The 26,695-nt window shown below is 50.7% G+C and overlaps 1 protein-coding gene across 2 annotated transcripts; it reads right to left on the reverse strand.

Moving 5' to 3' along the window:
* Positions 1 to 31: 31 nt before the first annotated feature.
* Positions 32 to 26,155, reverse strand: SHMT1 (serine hydroxymethyltransferase 1). 2 transcript variants are annotated; one of them, XM_040245834.1, is made up of 12 exons: positions 25,962 to 26,155; positions 8,740 to 8,854; positions 7,706 to 7,851; positions 6,080 to 6,195; positions 5,611 to 5,771; positions 5,150 to 5,231; positions 4,532 to 4,744; positions 3,467 to 3,583; positions 2,525 to 2,647; positions 1,532 to 1,648; positions 954 to 1,064; positions 32 to 731 (listed from the first exon to the last, which is right to left on the reverse strand). In XM_040245834.1, exons 2-12 carry the CDS (start codon positions 8,833 to 8,835, stop codon positions 559 to 561), a joined length of 1,455 nt encoding a protein of 484 aa, XP_040101768.1. In that variant the 5' UTR covers positions 8,836 to 8,854; positions 25,962 to 26,155; the 3' UTR covers positions 32 to 558. The 2 variants fall into 2 exon arrangements, with proteins under 2 accessions (XP_040101768.1, XP_040101767.1); XM_040245833.1 differs by lacking the exon at positions 25,962 to 26,155 and adding an exon at positions 14,722 to 14,843.
* Positions 26,156 to 26,695: the final 540 nt, after the last annotated feature.

Below are 26,695 nucleotides of genomic sequence, written 5' to 3' on the forward strand. Positions count from 1 at the left end.
TGGTGGCTCCAGACTGGCTTCCAGGGTTGCCCGTTCCAGACTGGGAGAGGAAACCACACACGTCCCCGGCCTCCCCAGGTGTGAGAGCCGGACTCCCACCTAGCTGGGTGGCACCCGAACAAAATCACCTGACTTGGGATTCTGGTTGAAAGCACAGGCCAGGATGCTCCCACCTTGCCCACATCAGAGCTGAGCCCTTGTCTGGCGTCATAGCACCTTCTCCCAGCTGCAGCTCAGTGCTTCTATTTGTCGCAGTGTCGGGAAGCCCAGGGGATCAAGAGTGGGGTAAAGGTCCCAGTGTCTTCCCAGCAGCTGTGCCCACATTCGTCTGGATAATTAAGGTGGAATGGCTAAATTGTATTCCATTTTCCCATGATAACTATTTGCAGCTGTGAGAAAGTTAGGTTCAGATTTATACTCCTTCATAACTTGTCCCAGAAGCTTTAAATGTTGATTTGTGAAGAAGGTAAAAAAGGTAGCAAATTCTGAAAAGAGGCCTCTGGGAGGGCCTGTGTGGGGCCCGCAGGGCGCTGGGTCCCTGGGCAGGCAGGCGCTCCTCTAGAAGCCAGGCAGGCCAGGCAGCGGGAATAGGGTGGCGAAGCTCTCCACCTCTGCTCTGAGGGCCGTCACGGCCCGCTGGTGCTCCTCAGCCCCTGCCAGCTTCTCCATGAACTCCTTCAGGGTGGCCTTCACCCCTACAGCGTCCTGGATCTGCAGGGTCAGCTCTATGCCTGTGCCAGCGAGAGACACCACTGCCCACGTGCCTAGCGGCCAGCCAACCGCTCTGCTGTCCAGGCTCCAGTGTGCCTCCCACCCACGCCCACCACCCTCTCTGCCCACGTATTTTGCTGGGCGAGGCTCTGTCCCCTGGCCCATCACCGGCCCTGACACAGAGCAGTCCTCCCCACCCCATCCCACAGCCCGACGTGGCCAGTAGCCATGCCTCCCCTCACCTCTGTGAATGAAATGGGCGACCTTTTGGAAATCTTCTTCCAAGAACCCTCGGGAGGTCAGTGCTGGGGTCCCCAGGCGCAGCCCACTGGGCCGTAGCGCGCTTTTGTCACCTTCAAGATAAACAGGCTCTGTCCCCCACTGACCCTACTGAACCAAAAAGGGACGCGTGGACAAAAGGAGTGGGCCTGAAGATACCAGTTCAAGCGGACACAGCCCAAGGGGGCCAGAGCGGAAGGCAGAAGCCAGGACGTGGAGTCAGGTGTCAGCTGCACTACTCTAAATACGAGGAAGTGACCTCCTGGACGTGGTCCTTGCTCCTGACACCAGGCGTTCATGTCTGCATCTGAGATGCATCTCCCACATCTTATTCATGAGCCGCTGAGAAATCCAGTTTTCCAGAGGGACCCCACCTCCCGCACTCTCTCCTGCTCTGTCCTGGGCAGAGTCAGTGTCTCATCAGAGGGGGCAGGCAGGGCGGGGAAAGCCTGGCTCTTGTCCCACACAGCACATCTTGTCCCCAGAGCAAGTCACCATCAGTCCCAAGAGGTCCAGACAGGAGAGGACCAAGGATGCTCACCTGGGCAGGTATTCTTGTTGCAGGCGATGGAACAGGCTTCCAGCACCTTCTCTGCCCTGCCGCCATCTGTGCCTTTGGAGCGGAGGTCCACGAGGATCAAGTGGTTGTCAGAACCCCCTGGAAACCAGGTGGGAGACATGGAAGGTGATCCTGTGCTGAGCACAGGGATCCCTCTTCCAAAGAAGTGGCAGGGTGCAAGGGCACTACAGCAGGTGAGGTCAGGAAGGTGACCCCTCCATGTGTCCTGCAGGGCTGTCAGGCCCTGCTAAAGACCCAGGGCCTCAGGGTTTGAGATGAAGCACTGAGTAGTTTAGAAAGGGAACCTGAGGATGCAGAGGGGGCTGAGGGCATATGGCCAGCCCAGATGGCCCATGGCTGCATCCCAACCCATCAGCTCCTGGAAGCCTGTCGGGGTGACGAACCCCCTTGGGAATTTCCCACTTGTCTCTAGATCCATCTTCAAGGTTCCCTCTAAGGGGCCTCAGGGCAGCAGGCAGGAGGCGATGGAGGTGCCAGGGTAACTGGCACGTCAGGTGCTATACCCCTAATCCTGCCAAGGTGATTATATCTTCAAAGTGGTGCAGGTAAGGGTATGGAAGAACTTTCTGGAACAGCCCCTGGCCTCCCAGGAATCTCTCAGGCACCTGATCTTCACTGTGAATGAACCCTGCTTAGTCCCCAGGCACTGACTTCAAAGATGCTCATGGCCTAAGCTGACCCTTGGCCCTCGACCCATCCTCCCACCCCTACCCTCACTGCCTCTGACTCCAGCAGTCATGTGGCTTTAGGAACCTCAGATGCCCATTTGTAAAACAAGACCAGTGATTCGCAAGGCTGTTTCAAGGTTCGAATCCAGAGGTCATGTGTCCAGAGCTGGGAAACCTGAGTCACCCCAGAGCTGTGGCCACCTGCCCAGGCCACGACCTACTGCCATACCCTGACGGAGATGGGATGAGGAGCAGGGCCACCCCATGGGCTCACTTCCTGCTGTACCTGTGACCACTCTGTAGCCCAGTCCCATCAAGGCCTCAGCCAGAGCCCTGCAGTTGGCCACCACCTGGCGCTGGTAGGCTCTGAACTCCGGAGTCATGGCCTGCTTCAGAGCAACCGCGACCCCTGGCAGAAGATGGAAGGCAGACCATGAGTCAAAGAGACACCTGTCTCCACTCGGGCACCCAAGCTTCCCAGTGTCACCAAGGCAGGGTTACATCTCCTCCCGAATGATCCCATTTTACCCCTGCCGTTCCCTGGCTGGCTCTCCAGACCTCTCTGAGCAAGAGTTTTTCAGGCAGCCCCTGTCCAGCATGAAGTTCCAGGCTAAGATCGCCACGGGAGAGCTGCTCCCTGTCCCCAGCAAGGTGGATGGGGGACATGCTTCACTTAGCTGCCACTGCTTTGATGCGAAGTGAGGCAGCTTTCAGAGCAGAGCTGGGGAGAGGAGTGGCCGATCCACCAGGCTCCTCTGGATTTGTTCCATCCCAAGGGCTGCTTAAAGGGGCACCGAAGATGGAGGAGGATGCAAGCTACCTTCCCGAGTCCTGGCACATGAGCCTCCAGTCAGCACGTGGAAAGGGCTAGAGTGACCAGTGGATGGGCACCCCACCATCGCAGAGCTGGGGCACCTGGGCACTGAGCTGGGGGTGGAAAGGGAGCCAACCCGCCCAGCCCAAAACCTAAAACTCGCCCTTCACTGCTTCCTCCACATCCCTCCTTGCAAACACCGGTTGAAAGGGAAGTGACACCTTGACCCCGGCTCTTCCACCAACTGCTTTTCTCCAAAGATGGAGAAGTAACTCTGAGGTCATCACAGATTCTCTAAGGCTTGTGTACTACCAGAGAACTGCTTCTGCCTGGGGTTGGGTGGGGTCATGAGCAAGGTGGGGATCGGGCTGCGGGGGGGTAACAGCAGGGAAGCCATGAGGTAGGGTGCATTACCAGCAATGGCGTGGTTGTGGGGTCCCCCTTGCAGGCCTGGGAACACAGCAGAGTTGATGAGCGACTCCAGGTTGTAGCGAGTCTCTTTGCCTGTCTTGGGGTCCACACTGCGCACTCCTGGATGAAGGACAACATGGGACATGGGACAGGCCGTCCCCTCTGTCTTCTCCCTGCCTGGACACAGACCCGGCCCATCCCCCACTCCTGGAGCTGACACTGTGGACCAGGGAGGGTGCTTGCTCCTGAGGGGTCAGGGGAGGGGGAACCAAGCTTCAGAGATTAAAGGAAGGATGAAAATGTCCCTTCATCAAGACAGGAACAAGGAGTACACCTTGCGCAGTTTCTCAAAGAGCCGTCCAAGATAATGCCTCTGGAGGAGATGGGGCTCCCTGGGCCAGAAACGGGAAAGAAGCTTCCTTTCTGAGAAAAGTTAAGGATCAGGGATGGGAGCTGCCAGCATCTCCACTGAGCTTCTTGTGAGCCGGGAACTGCTCTGAGCAGCTTCCCTAAACTCATTCATTTAATCCTCACAACAGCCATCCCAAGGGACAGGCGCTACTGCGATGACCTGGAGGTGCGGAAACAAGGCACAGAGGAGCTGCACAACCAGCCCAAGACCACACAGCGCTTCTGTGGCCAAGCCAGGCCCTGCTCTGCGACTGCGTCAGTCAACCACCACCAACATACAGCAGGGAAAACAAATGTCTCCCAGGTGGGTGGGAAAGGCTGCTGGCCTTGGAAAGCTTAAAGCAGCTGGGGAGGGGCCTCCATGGAGCAGCAGGGCCCTGGAGGCCCAGTGGGCAATGGTGTGTCCAGCCCTAGCCAGGGGCTGGGCAAGGGGGTCTTGCAGGGGTCAAAGAGACTTGGTCCCCAGAGGGGGTTGTCTCTGCTGACGGAGCTTAGTCACCGGTACCATCGCCTTACCTGGCTTCTCGGGAACGGAAACCCCAAACAAAGGCTCCGCCATCCAGACCCCTCCCCGCCCTCCTGCCCCATGACCTGGACTGCCGTGCTCTCGGCCCCTGCTCTTCATGGGACCCTGACACCCCCCAGGGATAAGCGCACCCTTCCTGTAGAAGATCATGCCAGCACGGCAGCCCCGCAGGGTCTTGTGGGTGGTGGTGGACACCACGTGGCAGTGCTCGAAGGGGGAAGGCACCACGCCGGCCGCCACCAGCCCGCTGATATGTGCCATGTCGGCCATGAGGTACGCCGCGTTGTCGTCAGCGATCTTGCGCAGCCGAGCGTAGTCCAGGTTCCGGGAGTAGCAGCTAGTCCCTGAGATGGCAAGGGTAATGTGCAGTCACCCTTGGAGAGACCTTGGCTGGCAGTCAGCTCCAGCGCAGAGCAGAGCCCCGGCCCCGCCCACTGGGGGTGCCTGCCTGAAAGCCGGGGCTGCTCCCTCTAAGGTTCGAGAAATCCCATCTGTGCCAAAGGCAACCCTGCCCTCTGCTCCTGTGTCACAGGATCGAGGGGACAGGTTCTCCACTGTTACCACTCCAGCTTGACAGGGGCCAGTGTGTCCAGATGCTTCTGGAGAGCAGGGCAGTACTAACAGTCCCGAGAGAGACGGAGATACTCAGACCTGAGCAGCCGGGCTACACAGCAGAGCCTGCAGGGACCAGCACGTGGTGGAAGAGCACACCTCCCGTGTGGGGGGCTGGGGTCCTGCCCTGCTCTCACCTGCAATGATCAGCCTCGGGTGGAAGAGGCGGGCGTTCTCCTCCAGCTGGTCGTAGTTGATGTAGCCGGTATCGGGATTCACCTGTGGATGTCAGAGACCGGGCTCACGCTGTTCCCTCCAGCCACACGGGCCACTCCACCAGAGCACGCCCAGCCGTTGAGGGTAAGAGGACTCCCTCCCCTTGCCTAGACCCCTCTGCTGCCCTCGCCCCTGACCAGGACTCGAGGGCATGACAGGCACAAGTGTTTAAAACAGTTAGGTACATCACTCTCGGACAGGATGCCGCAGGGGGTTCCAGCGAGCCATGAACACCCAAGGGTCCTCAGAGCAGGGAGATGAGAGACAGTGATGATGAGACTTCCTGAGGTGCTTTGGAAATGAAGCTCCTTATTCCTACAGGCACGGCCAGTGAGGAAGCTTTGAGAATCAAGCCACAGAATGGAGACACATACACCCGTACCTTGTAAGGCATAGATTCAAAAAAGATGGACGTGGCAGAAATCTTCTTCTTATCAGTCATGAACCCATGGGTCAGGTGGCCCCCATCTGGCAGGTCCAGGCCCATGATGCGGCCATGGGGCTCCACCAGGGCCGTGTACACTGCGAAATTTGCTGGGGAGCCTGGAGTGGACAGACCCGAGAGGCACAATTACTCCTGCCCACAAGGCCATTGATCACAAGTGGCCCCAACAGCCTGGCTGCTGCCATGCCCTCTCCCGGACCGAGGTGCCCCTGAGTAAGTGGAAGGGACATTCAGAGATAGGGGTGGGGTACCCAGGAGGCATGCATGCAGTAGGCAGTTGAGGGTGATAGGGGAGACCTCATCTCCCCCATCTGGCAGGGTGTCCTGCTTATACTCCCCTTTTCAGGGAGCCCCAGGAAGCTGGCAAGAAGGGGGCCACCCAGGCCTGTCTGGACCTGGCCATTACCTGAGTAAGGCTGGACGTTAACCCCCCAGCACTGGGGGTCCAAGCCATAGACCTGCAGTGCTCGCTTCTGGCAGAGGACCTCTAGCTCGTCGATGAACTCCGTCCCACCATAGTACCTGTGGAGGGAGGCGGGAGGTATAGGCGCCCTGGCGCCACTTCTGCATGCAGGACAGAGGCCAGGCTCCCAGTGGGATGAAGGAGCAAGGGTGAGAAAACGCACCCTGAACCTACAAGAAGGCTTCCACCAGGCCCAGTGGCCGTGTCTCACCGTCCGTGGGGAGGTCTGGCCCCACATCTCGGGTGAACCCTGAGGACACTGTCACAGCCACGTGATGGCCTCTGCCAGCTGCCCAGGGGTCAGTTCAGAGCATGTGGAGCAGGACAGTGGTTTCCAGGGGCTGGGAGGGGGAGTTACTGGTTTTGGGGGATTTACTTTGCATTTCTAATAAAATTTTATTTTTTGTTTAATAATTGCATATCACAATGTATCATGCACTTATTTTTTTTATTATTTGTGACTAGTTTTGGCCTGGGACGGAAGCCATGCTCTTCAAGTCAACTTGACGTGCCAGAGAATGGGTGCCCCTCTCTCCTGCCGTTGTGGGAACAGAGCTGGGGGCAGGGGTGGTATGCCACGGTCACCATGCCCTCAGTCCCAGCAAGAAGCAGCAAGGCTGCAGCACCGCATCTCTGGACAGAGGCACCAAAGTATCTCCTCCAAGGTCAACTGGAAACACTGGGACCCCAGGCAGCCTGGGGTTTGAACACAAGCTGGGTGTCCCACAATTCCACTTGGTTCCCATACTGACCACCCAGAGTCAGTGCAGACCAACATGCTGAGGGCTCAGGCCCACAAGACTGCCCCCCACTTCAGATGCCAAAGGCAAGTCCCTGGTCACTGGGCCACCAGCACTGCTGCCCCAGTTGGCTACAAATGACCCCCTCAGTTCCAGTAATTCACTTGAAAAACTCAAGACTCAGGAAAGCGCCTCACTTGTGATCCCTGGTTTATTGTGAAGGACTCAATTTATGAACAGGACAAGGTTCAGGAGGGCATGTGACGTGACCCTACAACCCCCTTCCAGGGGAATGGGTATGGGGGTCCAAAAATTATGACCCTCTAATCAGTGTAGAACGGCAGGTGACCCTCCCTTTTCCATATCCTCTGGGACACAAGTGTGCAATTTTGCAAAAACCACATGTTAAATTCTGTCATCACCATCTCTGCCTGATGACAACTGTAAGAAACACAAATGAATATGACTTCTGGTTCTCAAGAGGAGAAGCTGACTGAAATCTCTTGTAGGTAAACCCAGCATTTAAAACGCTGACCCAGTTTCCAGTGTGGCGGGTCAATCTCATCTTGGGGTCCCTGCTCACACAACCTTCCTCTGGAGGCTCAGCTGCACCCAGCAGCTGCTCCTTCGGGCCTGGTTGTTATTCTAGAAAGGCCCAGGGGGACTGTGCAAGTGACCCGAAGTATCTTGCCCCCAGAACAGGGGTGCCACCACCCACTAGGAATCGTTAAGAGAGGAGGGGATAGGAGGCGCTGCCATTGAGAACCTGGCTGTTTTCTGAAATGTCCACTCCCTTCCTGGGAGGCCAGCCTGGATGACACTCACATACCTCTGGCCTGGGTACCCCTCGGAGTACTTGTTGTTCAGGCAAGAGCCTAGGGCCTCCAGAACAGCCCGGCTGGCAAAGTTCTCGGAGGCGATCAGCTCCAGTCCAACCCTCTGCCGGTTACTCTCCTTCTTAATGATGTTGTAAACCTGACAAGAAGAAAACAGGAATGGGGACACTGCAGCTTAACATCTGCTCTGATCCAAGCAATAACCGAGCAAAGAGAAGAGACACTTATCCTTTCATATTTTGCCCTCAGAAGCCAAGTGTAACCAGACTAAGATGACCCCCACAGCACCTGAGGAACAAAGGAAATACTCCTCAAAGCTTTTAGGAAGGAATTAATAGAAAGTGAATTAAGGAGAACAAAACGATGGAAGAGAAGATGATCCTTAAAACACGCATCCCACGGAATTTTAAAATTCTGCGCCATCTTGTTATTTTCATTCCTAGATTTCACCAAGTTTCCCTCCTGAGCTTTGTTCCTTATTCCTTTCCTTAAAATAACAGATACCTAGATGAATCTACAGAGACGGAAAACAGACCGGTGGTTGCCAAGGGTTGGGAATCTGGGGGATGGAGGGGAGCAATTGCTAATGGGTTTCAGGTTTCTTTTGGAGGGATTAAAATGTTCTAAAAGCAATCATGAATACACTAAAAACCACCAAATTGTGTACTTTAAATGGGCAACTTGTATGTTAAGTGCATTCACTTATCTCATGTGTAAAGCTGTTGTAAAAATACATAAATAAAGGATGCTTCTAGAAATGCTCCCCTGAACTGTAAGAAGAGGGTCAAGTCTCAGTGACCCCACCCCTTCCCCTTTCCTCAGCAGCAGCCAGCACACTGCTCTTCACAGAAACTCAGATTTAAATGCACCCTCAAAGGACTTGCAGCCACTTTGCAGCCACTGCCTATAAACCTGTCCTGTATCCAAACCACAAGGCTGTCTCAAACACAGCTCATTTCTAGTGAGAATCAGAGGCCTGAACAAGGACCTCCAACAGCAAAACTTGCGAGAACACCCACAGCCTCACCTCGACATCGTTGTCCTTCAGGGGCTGTGCCAGCATCTTCTCATGCAAGGACCACAAATCGGCATCTCTGGGTGCCTTGTTGACTGGAGCTGCCATTGTGCTGGTTCAGAGGCACCTAAAAATGGGAAAACTTCAAATATTAAACTCAGTCACAGCTCATCATCACCTGTCAGTACCCAAGTTGCTGAAGTACTGACACACGTGTGGGCCTTGTCCCAGAACCACCTGGAGAACATGAGGACTCTGCTGCAGATCTGCCACGTGGGACCACCTGTGCATCCCTGCAGGTCACTGGCTCCTCAGGAGACCCGCCCTCCTTGCCTCGAGGCTGCTCCAGCCTCGGGGAGCCCAGCAACCCCTCTTCCTACCTGAACTTCTCCTGGTTGTGGCTTAGCTCCCCAACTAAGCCAGCTTCCTGAAGGCAAGGGCTGATGGTTACTTTGTAAAAAATTTCCCACAGTACCCAGCGCAGCCATATGAGAGTAATATTTGCCAAATGAACAAGTGAATTGCTGACTTATGTACTACTTTTTCTATTTCTCAAGTAATGAAAATGAGACTCAGAAAAGTATCTTAGTGGAGGGCTGCACAGCCCACTGGCCTTGGAGGAGAGTCTCAAACCCTGCAGAGGCTCCACCTGGTGTTCCGCGGCTGGGGCTGCAGGACACGCTCTGGGTTGACCCTGGGCCTCTGGTCAGGTCCACAGGCAGAGGTACACACCTGGACTCAGCATCATCACAATACAGCAGGCTTGTGTCTCCACATACATCCCCACAAAGAACAAGAGTCTGAGCTCAGTGGTATTTCAGCTAAAGGGACAGCATAAATGTTTACAGGAACTGACCTCCTTTAACCGAAGGTTGGCAACTTTCAGTACTTTCTACTAATTAGATAAGCTTTCATTTCAAATTCATTCCCATAACAGTTACTTATTGAGGCCCTTCCCCTCAGCAGCAGCCACAGGTTGGGACTGGGAACACAGTGGGACCCAAACAGACCGAACCTTCATGGGGCTTCCTGGGGGAAGGTGAGCAGGAAGCAGCGAGCACACTGAATGCAGACAGATAAGCGGGCCCACGAGGACAAGCGCTGGGGGTGACCAGAGGACACCAGGCTGAGAAGGGGCCCACCAGACACAGTCTCCTGAGAGCACCGTGAGAATATAAATAGTTATACACACACACAGGTCCCTGCGACTTCCCAGTGACAGGAGCATCTCTTGTTCCAATGATGGAACTCGGGGTGGGAGGCTACCAAGTTGGGGCTGGTCCCAGAAAGACCAGGTCATGATGAGAAGCATTTCCAGCCCCCTCAACTCCTCCAGAGAGGGAAAGGGGCTGGAAATGGAGTTAATGACCCCCTCACAGGGTTCAGAGAGCTTCCGGGTGGTGCACCCCAACTCCACAGTGACCCTCCCAGCCATCGCCCTGAACATCTCTCTCTTCCTCTGGCTGCTTATCTGTGTCCTTTGTCATATCCTTTGATGAACTAGTGAACGTAAGTTAGTGTCTGCCTGGGTTCTGAGAGCTCTTCTAGAACATGTTCGAGTCCAAGGAGGGTCCTGGGAGCCAAGTCGGACAGAAGCTGTGGGTCCCTTGAGGACCTGATACTTGCGACTGGCCTCTGAAGTGGGGAAGGGCGGCTGTCTGGTGGGATTAACCTGCAGGTCTGTGCTCACTCTGGCTCATGTTAGAACTGAGCTGAAATGAGCGACCAGCCAGTGGGGCAGAACTGCTGGGTGAGGGAAAGCCGGCTGGTCATCTGGTGTCACAGGTGCCATCAACAGCAGCTGGGAGAGTGAAGAGCAGACACAGCAGGAAGAGCACGGTTCTCCTGCACCAGGCGCACGTGCAGTATCACTTGCTAGACACATATACTCACTAAACAAACCAGCCACACAGTCCCCAGTCACAGCAGCCTCCTTAATCTCTGGAGAAGCAAATATCTACCAGCAGGAAGCTTTAACCAGGAAATCCCAAACGGGGGTTTTTGAAGCAGCCATTATTTTAACATAAGCACAACGGGATCAGAAACACGGCCATTCCCACAAAACCAGCAGTGAGTGCAGGACTTTTAGGCCACAAATGCATCTGAGGCAGAAGTGGCCCCAACCCCGGTGCCAGGGCCTCTGCCACACCCCCAAGAGGTGCAGGGAGACGAGGTGGTCTGGACACCTGGCCGATGGCTTCTCTGAACTCAATGGCTGCTTCCCATGTGCCCTCAGCAGGTGGTGGCAAACCCACAGAAAACCAGAGACCAAAAGGGTACACTCGTCCTACAGTTTTTTCAAAGAGAAAAGTTTTTTTGAAATTCCAACTGCTCAAGGTTAAAAGGATTCAAGCAACACAGAGCAAGTATTTCTCAAGCACCAAATAAGTAACTAAAGTCCCTTTGGAATGCTTTCTCCCCCCTCTCCCAGGAAAGTTAGATTTGCCTCAGCTCCTAGAGGCACTCAGATCCACTCCGCTCCACCTCCACCTGTGGTCTCAGCATCTCCTGTCAGCATCGCCACCCACAGCCCTTTGCCCTCATAGCAAACTCTTTCTTTTATGGCCACACCGCAAAGCATGTGGGATCTTTTGGGATCAAACCCGTGCCCCTGCATTGGGAGCATAGAGTTTTAACCAATGGACCACCCTGGAAGTGCCAACAAACCCTCCTCTCATCTAAGATGCGAACTTGGAGTCCCAGTTCCTTCTCAACCCCTGGGTGAGGGCTGTCTGTGTGGTTGGCCCCCCTCCAAGGCTAGCAGGGCCCCCTTGCTCCTGCTGCCACTTTCTGGGGGTGTCTCCCACCCTGCATCCTGTTACCACTCAGGTCAAGTCACTCCCACCCACAAATAGAGTGCTCGGTTCACACTCATTAAATCCACCCAACTTGAGTTCTTTTTAAAGTTCTTTTTTAAAAAACAAAAAAACAAAAATCAAAGAAGTCTGAATTCTTTATTAAAACAATAACTTCAGTATTCTTTGTTTTGTTTCAGTTAAATCTGTAATATCCATTACAGTATAATGCATATCTTGCAGCATTCTAAATTACAGTAAGAAAGGCAGAGATCCTGAATGTGATGGTTAGCTCACACATCAACCTGGCAGGGCCTGGGGGGACACCCTGACAGCTGGCAAACAAGTGAGACAAAGATCCCGAGACTGTCCTCTTTTACATCAGAGGGAAGACCGGAAGATACACTGAGCATCTATCCTTCAGGTCTGGATGTTGGCTGAGAAACAGGACACCTTGCACTTTTCTCACTTTTTTTTTGAACTGTGACAGAAGTGTACAGCTCAGTGACATTAAAAACACCCACGCTGTCATGCAGCTCCACCACCACCATCTTCAGAATGCCTCCACCTTCCTAAACTAAAACTGTGTCCCCATTAAACACGCTCCATTCCCTTCCCTTCCAGCATAGGGTAGCAACTATGCTAGTTTCTATCTCTATGAATTTGACTATTTCAGGCACCTCCTGTAAATGAGGTCACACAATATTTGTCCTTTTGTAGCTGGCTTATTTCACACAGCACAATGGCACCAAAGTTCAACTGTGTTGGCGCACGTGTCAGAGTTTCCTTCCTTTTAAAGGCTGGATAACAGTCCACTGTTCAGAGAGACTACATCTTGTTTATCCATCCACCCATCTATCTGATGCCTGGGCTGCTCCCACCTCCTGGCTATTGCAAGGAACACTGCCGTGAACACAGGTGCACAAATATCCAGTCCCTACTGTCAGTTCTTTTGGGTTGATACCCAGAAGTGGAATTTCCGGGTCAAATAGTAATTCTACATTTAATGAGAAATAAGCTTTTGATATTTAGGAGCTTTACTTCACTATCATTAACCTACAATGGATTCATTCGTTCCTTTAACAAATATTTATTAAGTGACACCTGTGTCCCAGGCACTGAGTTAGGAGCTCAGAATACAAGGGTCAACAAGACAGAGGCCCTGCCATTATGAGAAGCAGTATCTAAAAAAGTAAATAAGTTCACAAGAGATAACATCAGGGACTGATGACTGCTGCTGCTGCTGCTAAGTTGCTTCAGTCGTGTCCGACTCTGTGCGACCCCATAGACGGCAGCCCACCAGGCTCCCCCGTCCCTGGGATTCTATAGGCAAGAACATTGGAGTGGGTTGCCATTGCCTTCTCTGGTGATGACTGTTAGAAGGGTAATAAACAGTCAGAGGGCTTGTTTAGACCTGCCATAGAAAGCGCCTGAGCTGAGATCAGAACAGTGGAAAGGAGCCAAGCTTGTGAGACGTGGGGCAAGAGCAAACACCAGTCCAAAGGCCCGAAAATGGGAAGAGGTTTCAGTTGTCAAGGGTCAGAAATGAGGAACACAACAGAGACGAGGAGATGAGATTCGAGGGCCTAAAGTCCAGTCCAGGGATGAGATAAGATCCTCACCTTGGCAGAATAGAGCTCACAGGTTTCAAACTGTGCTCAAGGACCTAGGTCTCATGTCGTTTCCCAATGTACCTGTTTGAGAAATACCTGTCTGAAACTAACAACTAGAGAAACCCGACTGGAGAAGATCAAGGTTCCTTTCGTGAGAGCAGTGGACGTTCCATGGGTCGGACCCCCGCTATGCCCCACTTCCCACCAGTGAAGGCCACATCCAAGGGAGCTGCACTGAACTCACTGCAGAGCCAGCCTGCAGAGTTTGAGTCCCGCTCTCCACTTCCTAATGTGCTGCAGACACCTGTTTCTCAGTCTCCTTGTGCATGACACAGGGATGACGACAGTCCTGAGCTGGTTGGAGTTAAATGAGGTATACAACACAGAGCACTCAGACAGGACCAGGCAGAGTGACTATTCAACAATCAGCAGCTACAGGACATCACCAGCGGTCCAGTGGTTAAGACTCCAGGCTTCCACTGCAGGGGCCATGAGTTCCATCCCTCGTTGGGGAACTAAGATCCCACATGCTATGTGGTGTGGTCAAGAGATTTAAAAAAAAGAGAGAGAGAGAGAGCAGCTACTGTTATTATTAAAGAGACTTGGGTACCTTAGGGCCATCTTTACTACCTCTAAGCACCCTGGGAAACACAACCCACTGCAGCTGTCACTGTGTCATGCTGTTGGTGTTTCTGTTGGAGAAATGTCACTTACCTGTGACACTGTCCATGATCAACACCTCAAGCCCAGGGAAACAATCCGAGTAAGTGAATTCACTTCCCAGGGTTACCATCCTTCCCACACCCCCAGATCTTTCCTGGGTCTTTGTCACACAATGGGATCAGCCCCCTGTTGGTCCTGAGGAGATTACTGTCTGTGTGTGTGCCCTACTTATAATATAATAGTGGCATATAATAGGTGGCATATAATAGTGACAGAAGGAATCTGAACTCTTTTCCCTGACTCCCTGGGAGCCTGGTGGGCTGCCGTCTATGGGGTCGCACAGAGTCGGACACGACTGAAGCGACTTAGCAGCAGCAGTGCTAAACAAAACCATAATCGCCCACGTCCACTGCCCGTTCCGTCAAGTAAAAAGATTATGAGCCCATAAGAACGTGAACTGGTGTTTCCAGTCTGCCAGCTCTAATCGCGTTTGTGCTTGCCTCAGTTGACCAAAGGTCGCTTAACTTCCTGGACCTCGACGCTCAGGGCCCTGGGCCACGTACCCCACAGGGCAACGCTTGTCTCCTAGGCCGAGGTGAGGGGTGGGGAGCCAGGCTCGCCGCCCACCACCATCCCCAGGGCAGCCGCAAGTGCAATGGGACCGCGCGGGCTCCATCGGGCCCCCTCTCTGAGCCTCCCCTTCCCCGTCTGCGAAATGGGCTACAGGGAAACACGTGGATACAGCCGCGCCGGGAAGATACTGGGACAAGGTGACGCTCTGCACTGGTATCTAGAGTTCCACAAGGAAGGCTGCCGCCGGCACCTGCACCGAGCCTTCGAGGTGCGGTCAACCCAACCGCACGGGTCTCGACCGGGGCGCGCGGCCCTTCACCCCAGGCGCCAGCAAGGCGCTCTGCACTCACCCGATCCCGCTTCTCGGAGCCGCGGGGGAAGAAGCACAGCCAGAAACACCAAGCTCCCAGCTGCTACCACCACCACCAGAGTTGGGACCCGCGCGCTAGCCTCCACGTGATCCGCGCTCCAGACCCGCTCCCAAACTTGGCGCGCCCCGGCCCCGCCCCGGCCCCGCCCCAGAGACACCCAATCAGATCGCGCATGCTGGAGAGCCCCCGAGTAGCCCAATCAGGACGCGGAAACGGGAGAGCTCCGCCCCCAGAGGAGCCCGCGCTATTGGCTACCGCGGGGTCGGGCCTCACCCAGTACAGCGAGGTGTGTCTTTGCTCACCTGGGCCAGGGGGCATAGTGCCATCCCCTAGGGCTGCAGGCCAGGGGCTGGGGTTTCCGGGAAGACAAGAGGTTTAGAGGTGAATTCTGTTGCTTATATCTGTCTTTTGCATTGTCCTACTTACAGGTTACCACAGTGGACATTTAAATAGGACAAAGAGGGGTTCCAACTCCGACACTATTACTCTGCACATATGGAACCCTAGACCAGTCACTTCGCTTTTTAAGTTTCATATTCTCATCTTTGAATTGGAGATAACTATATCTTCCTGACAGGGCTGTGGGGAGGTTTTGTAGATATATCTAAAACACTTGACTTTGTGCCTGACACACAGCAAGGGCTCAATAAATAAAAACCGTTGTTGTTATTCAGTCGCCAAGTCGTGTCCGACTTTCTGCCACCTCTTGAACTGCAGCAGGCCTGGCAGGCTTCTCTGTTCTTCACTATCTCCTGGAGTTTGTCAATATGTTAACATTTTAATATTAAACCATTGTTAAGAATAATAAAACCAAGGGTCTGCACAATATAGGGAACAAGCTGATGAAGATTCTCTAACTGAAGGAAGGCTGACTTTTGGACTTTCCTTTTTGTCTCTGTGTTGTCAGATTTCAGGAAGAATCCTGCTAAGTCAGTTTAAACAGAACAGCCCACTTCTCCATATCTGATTGGATTCCTCATCTACCAGCCTTGGTGATGTCTGATCCCCCAGGCCTAGTCAGCTCAGCCAGAATTCCCTGTTCCCTGATGTTTCCCTTAGCAATTTTCCATCCACCCACCTCATCCTGCTCCTGGCTATATAAATTCCCACTGCCCCTGCTGTATTCAGAGTTGAGCATAACCTCTCTCCCAAACTGCAAGGTTCCATGCCAGTGGTCCCTACACCAATTGAAATGATGTGCCCCGACACCCCCGCCCCCACCACTGAATAAGATCTGTCTTACTGTGTCATTGAATTTTTTTTCTTTAACAGCTCTGGATTTTTCAGTACTCAGGGTACCCACAACACTTTACCTTTTACAATGTCAAGCAATTTCCAAAACATTGTAACAAATGTGGCTAAAATGTGCCAGTGAATGGATTCAAAATTGATTCAGAAAAGTCCAGGGAAAGACAGTGAGAGAAAAGGATCCATAAGAAAGTCAAGAACCTTTAGTTCTTTTTCAAGGGCTCTATATAAAATCCTGAGCCATATCCTCGAGCTGTTGTGCAGATACTGAAACCCCCACAAGGTGGAAGAAGTTAACAGCATGCTGACCACCAACATGTAGACCCCACACTGGTTAAAGCCAAAACATTGATAACTGAAATTCCCAAAACGCCACCCTGTTACCACCACCAACTAAGAAGAATGATCACGAGCTGATCACACACCCTTGAACCCTCACCCCTAATGTTGTTTTTGAAAGCCTTCCCAGAAGCCACTGGGGAGTTGAGTCTTTTGAGCATGAGCTGCAGTAAACTTGGTCCTGCAGTAAAGGCTGTGTTTTCCTTCAGTACCACTTGGTGCCAGTAGGTTGACTTTGCCGGGCATCAGGTGAACAGATGCAGGCTTGGTTTAGTTATGTCTGTTGTTGTTGCTATTCAGTCTCTAAGTCATGTCCAGCTCTTTGCGACCCCATGGACTGCAGCACGCCAGGATCCCCTGCCCTTCACTATCTTCCAGAGTTTGCTCAAATTCATGCCCATTGAGCCAATGATGCTATAGATAGATACTAACAACATCTCTTTGAAACATATATAAATCCATTTGAAGATTGGATAGGCCTTTTGTCAAGTTTATGACCCAGGAATGTCTTTGTCAAGAACCTGGGAGCCATCACTTTAAAAACAGAAATGTGAAGGATCCAGTAGCCATATCTCCAAGTGTCCGTCACTGGGTAAGAACCTCCTTCTAAGATGCAGAACTACTTCCTGTCATAAAGATAGGAGAAGGTTGTTATTCCTCTTGAGACAGGTAGGAAGGGGAAGGGCACAACCATTAAAAGCAGTTCATGGGGTCGCAGAGTCAGACATGACTTAGCAACTGAACAACAGACTTTGAGGATACAACAAAAGCTAGTTGGAACCAATCAGGTCCAAGATAGTGGAAGAGTCGACTTCCAGCAGACTCTGAGCCTCAGTCTATGCTCAATGTAATGCATTAGCATCTAAATGACACATACACAGGCAGCATGACAGTTTTGAGGCTGACCATAAGAGGGCAAAAAGTGGGCGGTGGCCCAGTTCCTAGAAATCCCTGCCCCTTCTCCAACCACTTTACTCTTAAATTGTTTCCTATGTGAAGCCAAGGTCTTCACTTGTGACTCGCTAGAGACCTTGTTCACTCCTCCTCACCCTTCTGCAACATCTTTTGTGGCAACCACAAAAGGGACATCAAAGGGCATAACCTGGATCCATCTACTAGGCTGTGGCTGCCCACTGCAGAGGACGGCTGGGACTTAGTCCTGAAGATTTGAGTAGCCATTAGGTGGCAGCTAATGCTGCCTGAGAGATCTAGTGGAGACCAGCTCTCTGGCCCCGAAGGAGTCCACCAAGCCCAAGGCTCTTCTCTTCATGTTTGTCATTCTCCCCATCACTCCATTTCTTTGGACCTGAGAAGATCCACAGAGTCCACCACTTGGACTTCCAAATTAAGACTGTGGCAATTGGCAACCTGACTGGGTTAGTTTCCCCTCACGGCTCCTCAAGTCTGATTCCTCCTCCCTCCTCGATCTTAGTCTTGGCCCGGTTCCAGAATGTTAGAAATGCATCGGGGGCCCAAATAAGGAGACAATGGGAGTCTCCCACTACATCTGTGGCCCAGCCCTCTCTGAGTGCCTCTCAGGGCTCACAGCCTCATTGCACCCCTGGTCACATGTGAGGGTCTCAGACTTTATCAACCCCTGAGCAGAGGAAGTGATCAAGCACCCTCCTCAGGGGGCCTGTGAATCTTTGGCTGAGGAAGCATCCTGGCTGGGCACCTTCTCTCTTTGCCCTGGATTTCTCTCATATCCTCCTTCTCTCATCCCCTGATGGTTTCTTAGCCTGTCTACCGGTCCTTGCACCTCCCTGCCAGCTTTCCCAGTGGGTGGGGGTTATCTCTGTCCTGCTCATGTAAAGAAGTGCCCACCCTCAATAGCACAAGGACAACCTCCCAAAGAGGGCTTTGACCTTGTCTTGTTTCCACTTTCTGGCTTCTGCCCTACCCTGCAGCTCTGTTTGTTTGAAAAGTGAAAGTGAAGTTGCTCAGTCTTGTCCAGCTCTTTTCGACCCCATGGACTGTAGCCCACCAGGCTTCTCCATCCATGGGATTCTCCAGGCAAGAGTACTGGAGTGGGTTGCCATTTCCTTCTCCAAGGGATCTTCTCAACCCAGGGATAGAACCCGGGTCTCCCGCATTGTAGGCAGACACTTTACTGTCTGAGCCGCCAGGGAAGTCTCTTTGTTTACCTTTTTCTTTCTCTGAAAATGAAGGTAATCTGCTTAGTGATACAGGGCCTAGGTCTCCTCCCTTTCTCCCTGAAGGGTGTAGGACTTGGGACTCTAGTCACTTTTTCTGGCTCTTGTTCCTCCCCTTGACTAACCCCAGGGGTCTCCTCAGGCTCACCAAACTGATTTTGGGTGCTTACAGGGCCCTCGCTGTTGTCTTTGCAAGACAAATCTTTTCTCATGGTCTGATGGCTACAAGCCCAGTTTCCCCTGCTTAATTAGACACCTCTTCTGCCTCGATCCCCTAACCTGATCAGTTTGTTCAGTCACTCAGTCATGTCCGACTCTTTGCAACACCATGGACTGCAACACACCAGTCCTGGACAGCACTTCCCTGTCCATCACCAACTCCCAGAGCTTGCTCAAACTCATTTCCATAGAGTCAGTGATGCCATTTAACTGCCTTTCAATTTCTCCCAGCATCAGGGTCTTTTCCAATGAGTCAGTTCTTCGCATCAGGTGGCCAAAGTATTGGAGTTTCAGCTTCAGCGTCAGTCCTTCCAATGAATATTTCAGACTGATTTCCTTTAGGACTGACTGTTTTGATCTCCTCGCTATCCAAAGGACTCTCAAAAGTCTTCTTCAACATCACAGTTCAAAAGCATCAACTTTTCAGTGCTTAGCTGTCTTTATGGTCCAACTTTCACATACATGACTACCAAAAAAACCATAGCTTCGACTATACGGACCTTTTTCGGTAATGTCTTTGCTTTTTAATATAACATCTAGGTTTGTCATAGCTTTTCTTCCAAGGAGCAAACGTCTTTTAATTTCATGGCTGTAGTCACCATCTGCAGTGATTTTAGAGCCCAAGAAAATAAAGTCTGTCACTGTTTTCATTGTTTCCCATATATTTGCCATGAAGTGATGGAACCAGATGCCATGATCTTAGTTTTTTGAATGTTGAGTTTTAAGCTAGCTTTTTCACTCTCTTCTTTCACTTTCGTCAAGAGGCTCTTTAATTCCTCTTTGCTTTCTGCCATAAGAGTGGTGTTATCTGCATATCTGGGGTTATTGATATTTCTCCCTGCAATCCTGATTCCACCTTGAGCTTCATCCAGTCCAGCATTTCACATGCTGTACTCTGAATATAAGTTAAATAAGGAAGGTGACAATATACAGCCTTGATGTACTCCTTTCCCAATTTGGAACCAGTCCATTGTTCCATGTCCAGTTCTAACTGTTGCTTCTTGACCTGCATACAGATTTCTCACAAGATAGGTAAGGTAGTCTGGTATTCCCATCTCTTGAAGAATTTTCCACAATTTGTTGTGATCCACACAGTGAAAGGCTTTGGCAAAGTTAATGAAGCAAAAGTAGATGTTTTTTCTGGAATTCTCTTGCTTTTTCAATGATCCAACAGATGTTGGCAATTTGATCTCTTGTTCCACTGCCTTTTCTAAATTCAGCTTGAACATCTGGAAGTTCTCTGTTCAAGTACTGTTGAACCCTATCTTGGAGAATTTTGAGCATTATTTTGCCAGCATGTGAGATGAGTGCAATTATATGGTAGTTTGAACATTCTTTGGCATTGCCTTTCTTTGGGACTGGAATGAAAACTGACCTTTTCCAGTCCTGTGACCACTGCTGAGTTTTCCAAATTTGCTGGCATATTGAGTGCAGCACTTTCACAGCATCATCTTTTAGGATTTGAAATAGTTCAGCTGGAATTCCATCACTTCCACTAGCTTTATTAGTAGTGATGCTTCCTAAGGCCCACTTGACTTCACACTCCAGGATGTCTGGCTCTAGGTGAGCGATCACATCATTGTGATTATCTGGATCATTAAGATCTTTTTTGTATAGTTCTTCTGTGTATTCTTGCCACCTCTTCTTAATATCTTCTGCTTCTGTTAGGTCCATACGATTCCTGTCCTTTATTGTGCCCATCTTTGCATGAAGTGTTCCCTTGGTATCTCTAATTTTCTTGAAGAGATCTCTAGTCTTTCCCATTCTATTGTTTTCCTCTATTTCTTTGCATTGATCACTTAGGAAGGCTTTCTTATTTCTCCTTGCTATTGTTTGGAACTCTGGGGTCAGGCCAATAAATGCCTATAGGACTTATCTTTGTGACAATCCCTTGAAGAGCCCCACCCACTAAAGTCCCTGGCAGCACACTCCTTTCTTACATTTTGGGCTATCAGAGTAAAAGTGTGTCTGACTCTTTGTGACCCCATGGACTGTAGCCCATCAGACTCCTCTGTCCATGGAATTCTCCAAGCAAGAATACTGGAGTGGGTAGCCATTCCCTTCTCCAGGAGATCTTCCAGACCCAGGGATCGAACTCAGGTCTCCTGTGTTGCAGGCAGATTCTTTACTGTCTGAGCCACCAGGGAAGTCCTGGTGGGCTATCAGGGAGAAAAATAAACTGCAGCTCCCATGCCTGCACCACCTCAGGGCTACCTTTCCTTGTGAAAACTCATGGGAAGGACAGGGTCCAGGAAGCCCGGATTGGAGTCCTGCCCTGTGTAGAAGGGATGTGTGTGAAGTGCAGCCAGGAAGGCTACTGGAAGGATGAATGTCACCCGTGGGGAAGAGGGCCACTAGGACCCTGTCCAAAATATAAACAGGAGGATCACTGGAAGCGGGACTGCCCTCAGTCCTGAAGGGGACTCAGGGCTCCAGAAGACTGACAGGGCCCAGGACCCTCCCTGGCTCCCAGAGGACACCTGGTCATCCTCCAGGGGACCTGCAGCAGCCCTTGATGTGACAGGTAGGAAGATTATTTTCTATTACGTACGGGGGCAGCCTGCTCTGTGCTGACTGGTTTCCCTGGACAATCCGGTCTGATTCTCAGGAATGATGTATGGCCCCAAACCAAGCGATTCAGAATCCCCTCTTCCCCACCCCATGCAGCTGCTTGTTAGGGTTTTACCTCTGCACATCAGTCTCTGCTCATGCCTGAGTGCCACCCCACCTCAGGGATCACTGCCTTGTCGTAGCAAAGGGGCTTGCATAACTCAGTGAAGATGTGAGCCATGTCATGCAGGGCCACCCAAGACGGACGGGTCATAGTGGAGAGTTCTGACAAAACATGGTCCACTGGAGGAGGGAATGGCAAACCACTCCAGTATTCTTGCTGTGAGAACCCCATGAACTGTATAAAAAGACAGAAAGATGTGACACGGAAAGATGAGCCCTCCATGCTGGAAGGTGTCCAGTATGCTACTGGGGAAGAACGGAGGACAATTACTAATAGCTCCAGAAAGAATGAAGCTGCTTGCTGGGAAGGGATCACTCTATTCCAAATGATACACCACTCTGGAGACCCTCACAGAGAAGGCACCCAGCCATGGTAACCTGCCTTAGTCCCAACCAGAGGAGGTCTCCATTCCAGCCCACATTATTTCTCAAGTGGACCCCACTGTCTGGGATGCTGAAGTCCCTGGGAAAGCTACTAATCTGCTCCCGGTTCAGAGCCCGTTAAACCCAATGCTGATTACCCATGCAAGAGACTCTGATACCTGAGGCCCAACAAGGTATCCAACTTCTAATAACCAAGTTCTTAAAATATGGGCTATGACCCTGCCATTTGGATAATTCACTTGTGTTAGACAAAAGCCCACTCTTGGGCCCTGGAAGGAGTCCCCTTGCCTGCAACAATTCTGCTTATAGAAAACAGTGGAGAATACAGGTTTGTTCAAGTCCTGAGGATGTTACTGAAAGCCCAACTTCTCTGTACACTAGCACTGAAACAAATCCCACAGACAGAGTTTTGGATGAAGTCAAAAAGGACAGCTTTATTGCCTTGCCAGGCAAAGGGAGGCACACCAGGCTTCTCCTCAAAAAGCCTGTGTGCGTCTACTTCAGAGAACTGGATAAAGGTTTATAGCAGTGGGCCAAAGGTGGGGCCAGACAAGACCAGAGGTCTCTCAATCTCAATGAGCTTCTTGAGTTCCTTTAATCTTGCCTTAGCTTGTTTCTTGGCTGCTCCTCCCTGAATTAGCTCCAATCTGCCTTTTGGAACTCCAGGAAGGTCAGGGAGGCTGAAGTCTTACCTACAAGAAATGGGGGACACAAAGACCTCCATGCCTGGGAGCCCCACAGGGTCCAGCTTGGTTTTAAGGGCAGTTAAAGGGGCACTATTCCCAGTTCATCTGATAGTCCCCCTGGGGAACTCCCCTGGTGGCTCAGCTAGTGAAGAATCCACCTGCACTGTGGGAGACCTGGGTTCAAGCCCTGGGTTGGAAAGATTCCCTGGAGAAGGGAAAGGCTAGAGAATTCCATGGACTGTATAGTCCATGGGGTCACAAAGAGTTGAACACAACTGAGTGACTTTCATTTAGCCACATTTGTACTGAAGGAAATCAACCCTAAATATTTATTGGAAGGACTGATACTGAAGCATCACCAACTCAATGGACATGAATTTGGGCAACCTCTGGGAGATAGTGAAGGACAGGGAAGCCTGGTGTGCTGCATTGCATGGAGTCAAAAAGAGTTGGATGAGACTCAGCAACTGAGCAACAACAACAATAACAACACCATATTGACTAAGTTCCAGAGACTGTAAACTGATTCCCAGAGCTAGACCTAAAGGATGCTTTCTTTAGGATTCTTCTGCACCCAGACTCCCAACACCTCTTTGCTTTTGCATGGACAGATCCAGACAGCCACATAATGCTGTGAATGCTTTCACTCTGTGGCATTCAAGCAGAGGGAAGCCATGCAGTTCCAGGATCTCAGTCAACCACAACTTTGTCCACTACTGCTGCTTCATCGACGTTCAAGGGTCACATGGTGCCCAGCATGGACTAGGCCAGAGGCCTGTGTCTGCTTCTACACACATTATTGGCATCCACAGTGCATTCATGGCCTTGATCCCTAAGGACTACTCTGTATATCACGCTGTGTACCCTCCTACCTCTTTGGCTGTGTAATGCCTTGTGCCCTCTCCCCTGTGCCCACTCCTTCGGTGCCAGGCCCCTGACTATCTCTACTCCACAGGGTAGACTCAGACCCCTGGGTCTTGCCTCTCCCTCCTCCAAGGCCATCCAAAGCTATCTGGGGTCTCCCTTCACCCACTGCTCACATTGGCCTGCTCCACAGCTCAGCGGGGGGCAGAACCCTTCGCAGGAGCCTGGTGTGCCCATCTGTTCCCCTCCAGACTGCTTCTCTCTCCAGCCCAGAGAAAGTCCTCTTGTTTTAGAGGCTTGGTAGAATGGAAAATCATCTGGCTCACAAGTGTATTCCCTACTCTAAATCACAAGGAGAAGAGGCCTTTGTAATCCCAAGGCCTCCTCTCTGCCACTAAACCCTTTTCTCTCAAACCATCTGCTCTGTGAGGAAGTTCCCAAACTATCTGAAACTCAAGAATTACGACCTTTCTTCTCTCTGCCTGATCTGCTAGCTCTTCCTGATGCTATAGTGGAACAAGGACCTGGAGTTTCAGCCCACATTGGGTGACAAGAGTACACATATGTAAGTAGATCAAAACACTACCTTCCAGGGGAGGAGGTCTTACTCAGAGTGGATGCTAGCCAATTAGGAGAGGCCACACAGCTCACTGAGAGTGGACGCCTTTGATTTTGCTGCAAAGGCACATCGAGGCATGCAAGGTCAATGTGCTGTGTGGCCTTGAGTAAGATGTTTGACCTCTCTGATTTTTCATCACGTCCACTTTGGACTCCTCTCTTCCTCTGCTTTCCTCCAGGCTGTGGGCTCTCCAGATATGATCTATGATCTTCGTTCTCCTACACATTCTCCCAGACCAGCTCATCTACTCCCAGGTGGTGCTGACCATCTGAGCGAAGGGTCACAGGTGTTGGAGGAGAAGGAGAGAGAAACTCTAGGGTGGGGAGGTGCGCAAGGTGGGAGAGGGGCTGGCAAAGAAAAGACCCACTCACTCTGCCTGTGGAGGGTAAGGAAGCCTGCCCCAAGGAGGGTCACATCAGACTCACAGGTCTGATTTCTCTGGACAAAAGGAGGTGGAAGGGAGATAGGCAGGACAGAAGAGCAGGCAGGATGCTGGAGTTCAACCCACTGTTTCCTCCTAGACATCAGGCTGCCTCTGTAACTTTTTCTCTTTCCCTATTTAGCAACACTTAAAAAGGAACTTAAAACTCCACTGTCATCACTTCCCTGTGTTGCCATGTAAAAGCATTATTCTCAGAATGTTAAAAATATGAAACAGACTTCCTCCTCCAAGCATGATACGGTAGAAAAGATCGCACTTAACCTTCCTTGATAACCTTCCTTGCCTAGGAACTGGGCAAAACCTATCAAAGAGCCCCTTGCAGATACTGAACAATCAGGGGTTGGGGGTTTGGACACTCTGGGAAAAGTGGGGTCTTCCCTGGTTGGGTGTGTGGAGACGATCCTTGATGAGGGGATGGCACAGAGGCTGGTGGTCTCGGCGGGTGGAGGGGGTGGAAGTCAGGGCTGGGGAGAATGAGGCATTGCTTTGTGTGTGGAATTCCTTTGAGTTTGCCAAGTATGTGACTTGCATGTACAGAGAAAAACTCTTCAAAGAGGCAGAACTGCCAGGGAATTGTGAGCTGACAAATCCCCAGAGTTAACAGGGAAAGATGTTCAAACTCTGAGCACCCAGAGGAGCTTCCCCAGTGATGGCAGGGGCCATGGGGTGGACACCCTGGAGCCAGCATACCTGAGTAGTAAATCCAAACTATCCCCAGATGGAAGTGAATCTACTCTCCTCTAGCAACTTTGAAACAAGCCTCAGGCAGAAACCAGAGAAGATACTGAAGGATCCAAAGCTGCCCTCAGCCGGCTCGATCCAACTGACATTTATAGGACATCCCACCTAACAACAGAACAGGAGATTACACGTGCTTTCAAGTGATGGCGAACAAATACCAAGATGGACCACATCCTGGGCCGTAAAACAAGCTTCAAGAAATTTAAAAGAATTGAAATCAGAGTGTGTTCTCTGATCACAATAAAACCAAAATAGAAGTCAGTAACAGGAAAATAATAAAATCTCCAACAACCTAAATGCCCATTGACAGAGGAATGGATGAAGATGTATACATACACAGTGGAATATCACTAGGCCACAAAAAGAATGAACATTTTCCATTTGCAATAACATAAATGGACTTGGAGAGTATCATGAAAAATGAATTAAGTTAGACAAAGACAAACATTGTATGATATCAATTATGTGGGCTTTAAAAAATAAAACTAGTGAAGATAACAACAATAACTAAAACAGACTCACAGATGCAGAGAACAAATTAGTGGTTACCAGTGGGAGAGGGAAAAGGGGAGGGGCAAGATATGGGTAGGAGATTAACAGGTTCAAAACTACTACATATAAAATAAATAAGCTACACGGATAGATTGTACAGTGCAAGGAAAGTGACCAATATTTTATAATGACTAAGCAGAATATAACCTTTAAAAACTGTGAATCACTATGTTGGACTTCTGAAACTTATATTGTACATCAACTATACCTCAATTTTGAAAAAAAGAAGTCTTTCTTACCGTAGATCTTAGCAACCTCAGCATATGATTTCTTTCTTTCCTTATTAAGTTGAGAACTTTCACCTTTTCACTTAAAGGAAGCGTTGTATGGTGTCTCTTTGGCAGATCTGAGTTGCAGCATCACTACTCTCACGCTTTGGGGGCAGTTGTTAAGGAAAAAAAGGGTCACTTGAACACAAGGTCTGTGACACTGCGGCAGCTGGTCTGGCAGCTGACACAGGACAAAGGCATGATTCACGTCCCAGGCAAAACGGCGAGAGATTTCATCATGCTGCTCACAATGGTGTGCGATTTAAAGCTTATGAATTATTCATTTTGGGAATTTTCTTATTCAGTGTCTTAGGACCGTGGAAAGTAAAACCATTATAGGGAAGACAACCACATATGAATCTATACATGTGATAAAATGGCACAAAATTATACATACATTGTATCAATGTTAATTTCCTGACTTTGATACTGTACAACAGACAGTTGTGGAAGAAAACTGGGTGAAGGGTTCAATGGGGCCACTCTGCATGATCTTTGAAATTTCCTGTGAATCCATAATTATTTTTAAATAAACTATTTTTAAAATCTCAAAGAGACTGAACACATCACGAATAATTTAACTGCTTTTCAGACCAAAGTCCAACACCCTTTAAAGGAAGACACCAAAGTCCAGATATTAAAAAAGTAACACCTACAGTGTCCAATGTCCAATAAAAAATTAGCAGGCATGCTTGGAAGCAGAA

The sequence above is a fragment of the Oryx dammah genome, unplaced genomic scaffold (genome assembly GCF_014754425.2).
Source record: "Oryx dammah isolate SB20612 unplaced genomic scaffold, SCBI_Odam_1.1 HiC_scaffold_8, whole genome shotgun sequence".
In the NCBI taxonomy this organism is placed as follows: domain Eukaryota; kingdom Metazoa; phylum Chordata; class Mammalia; order Artiodactyla; family Bovidae; genus Oryx; species Oryx dammah.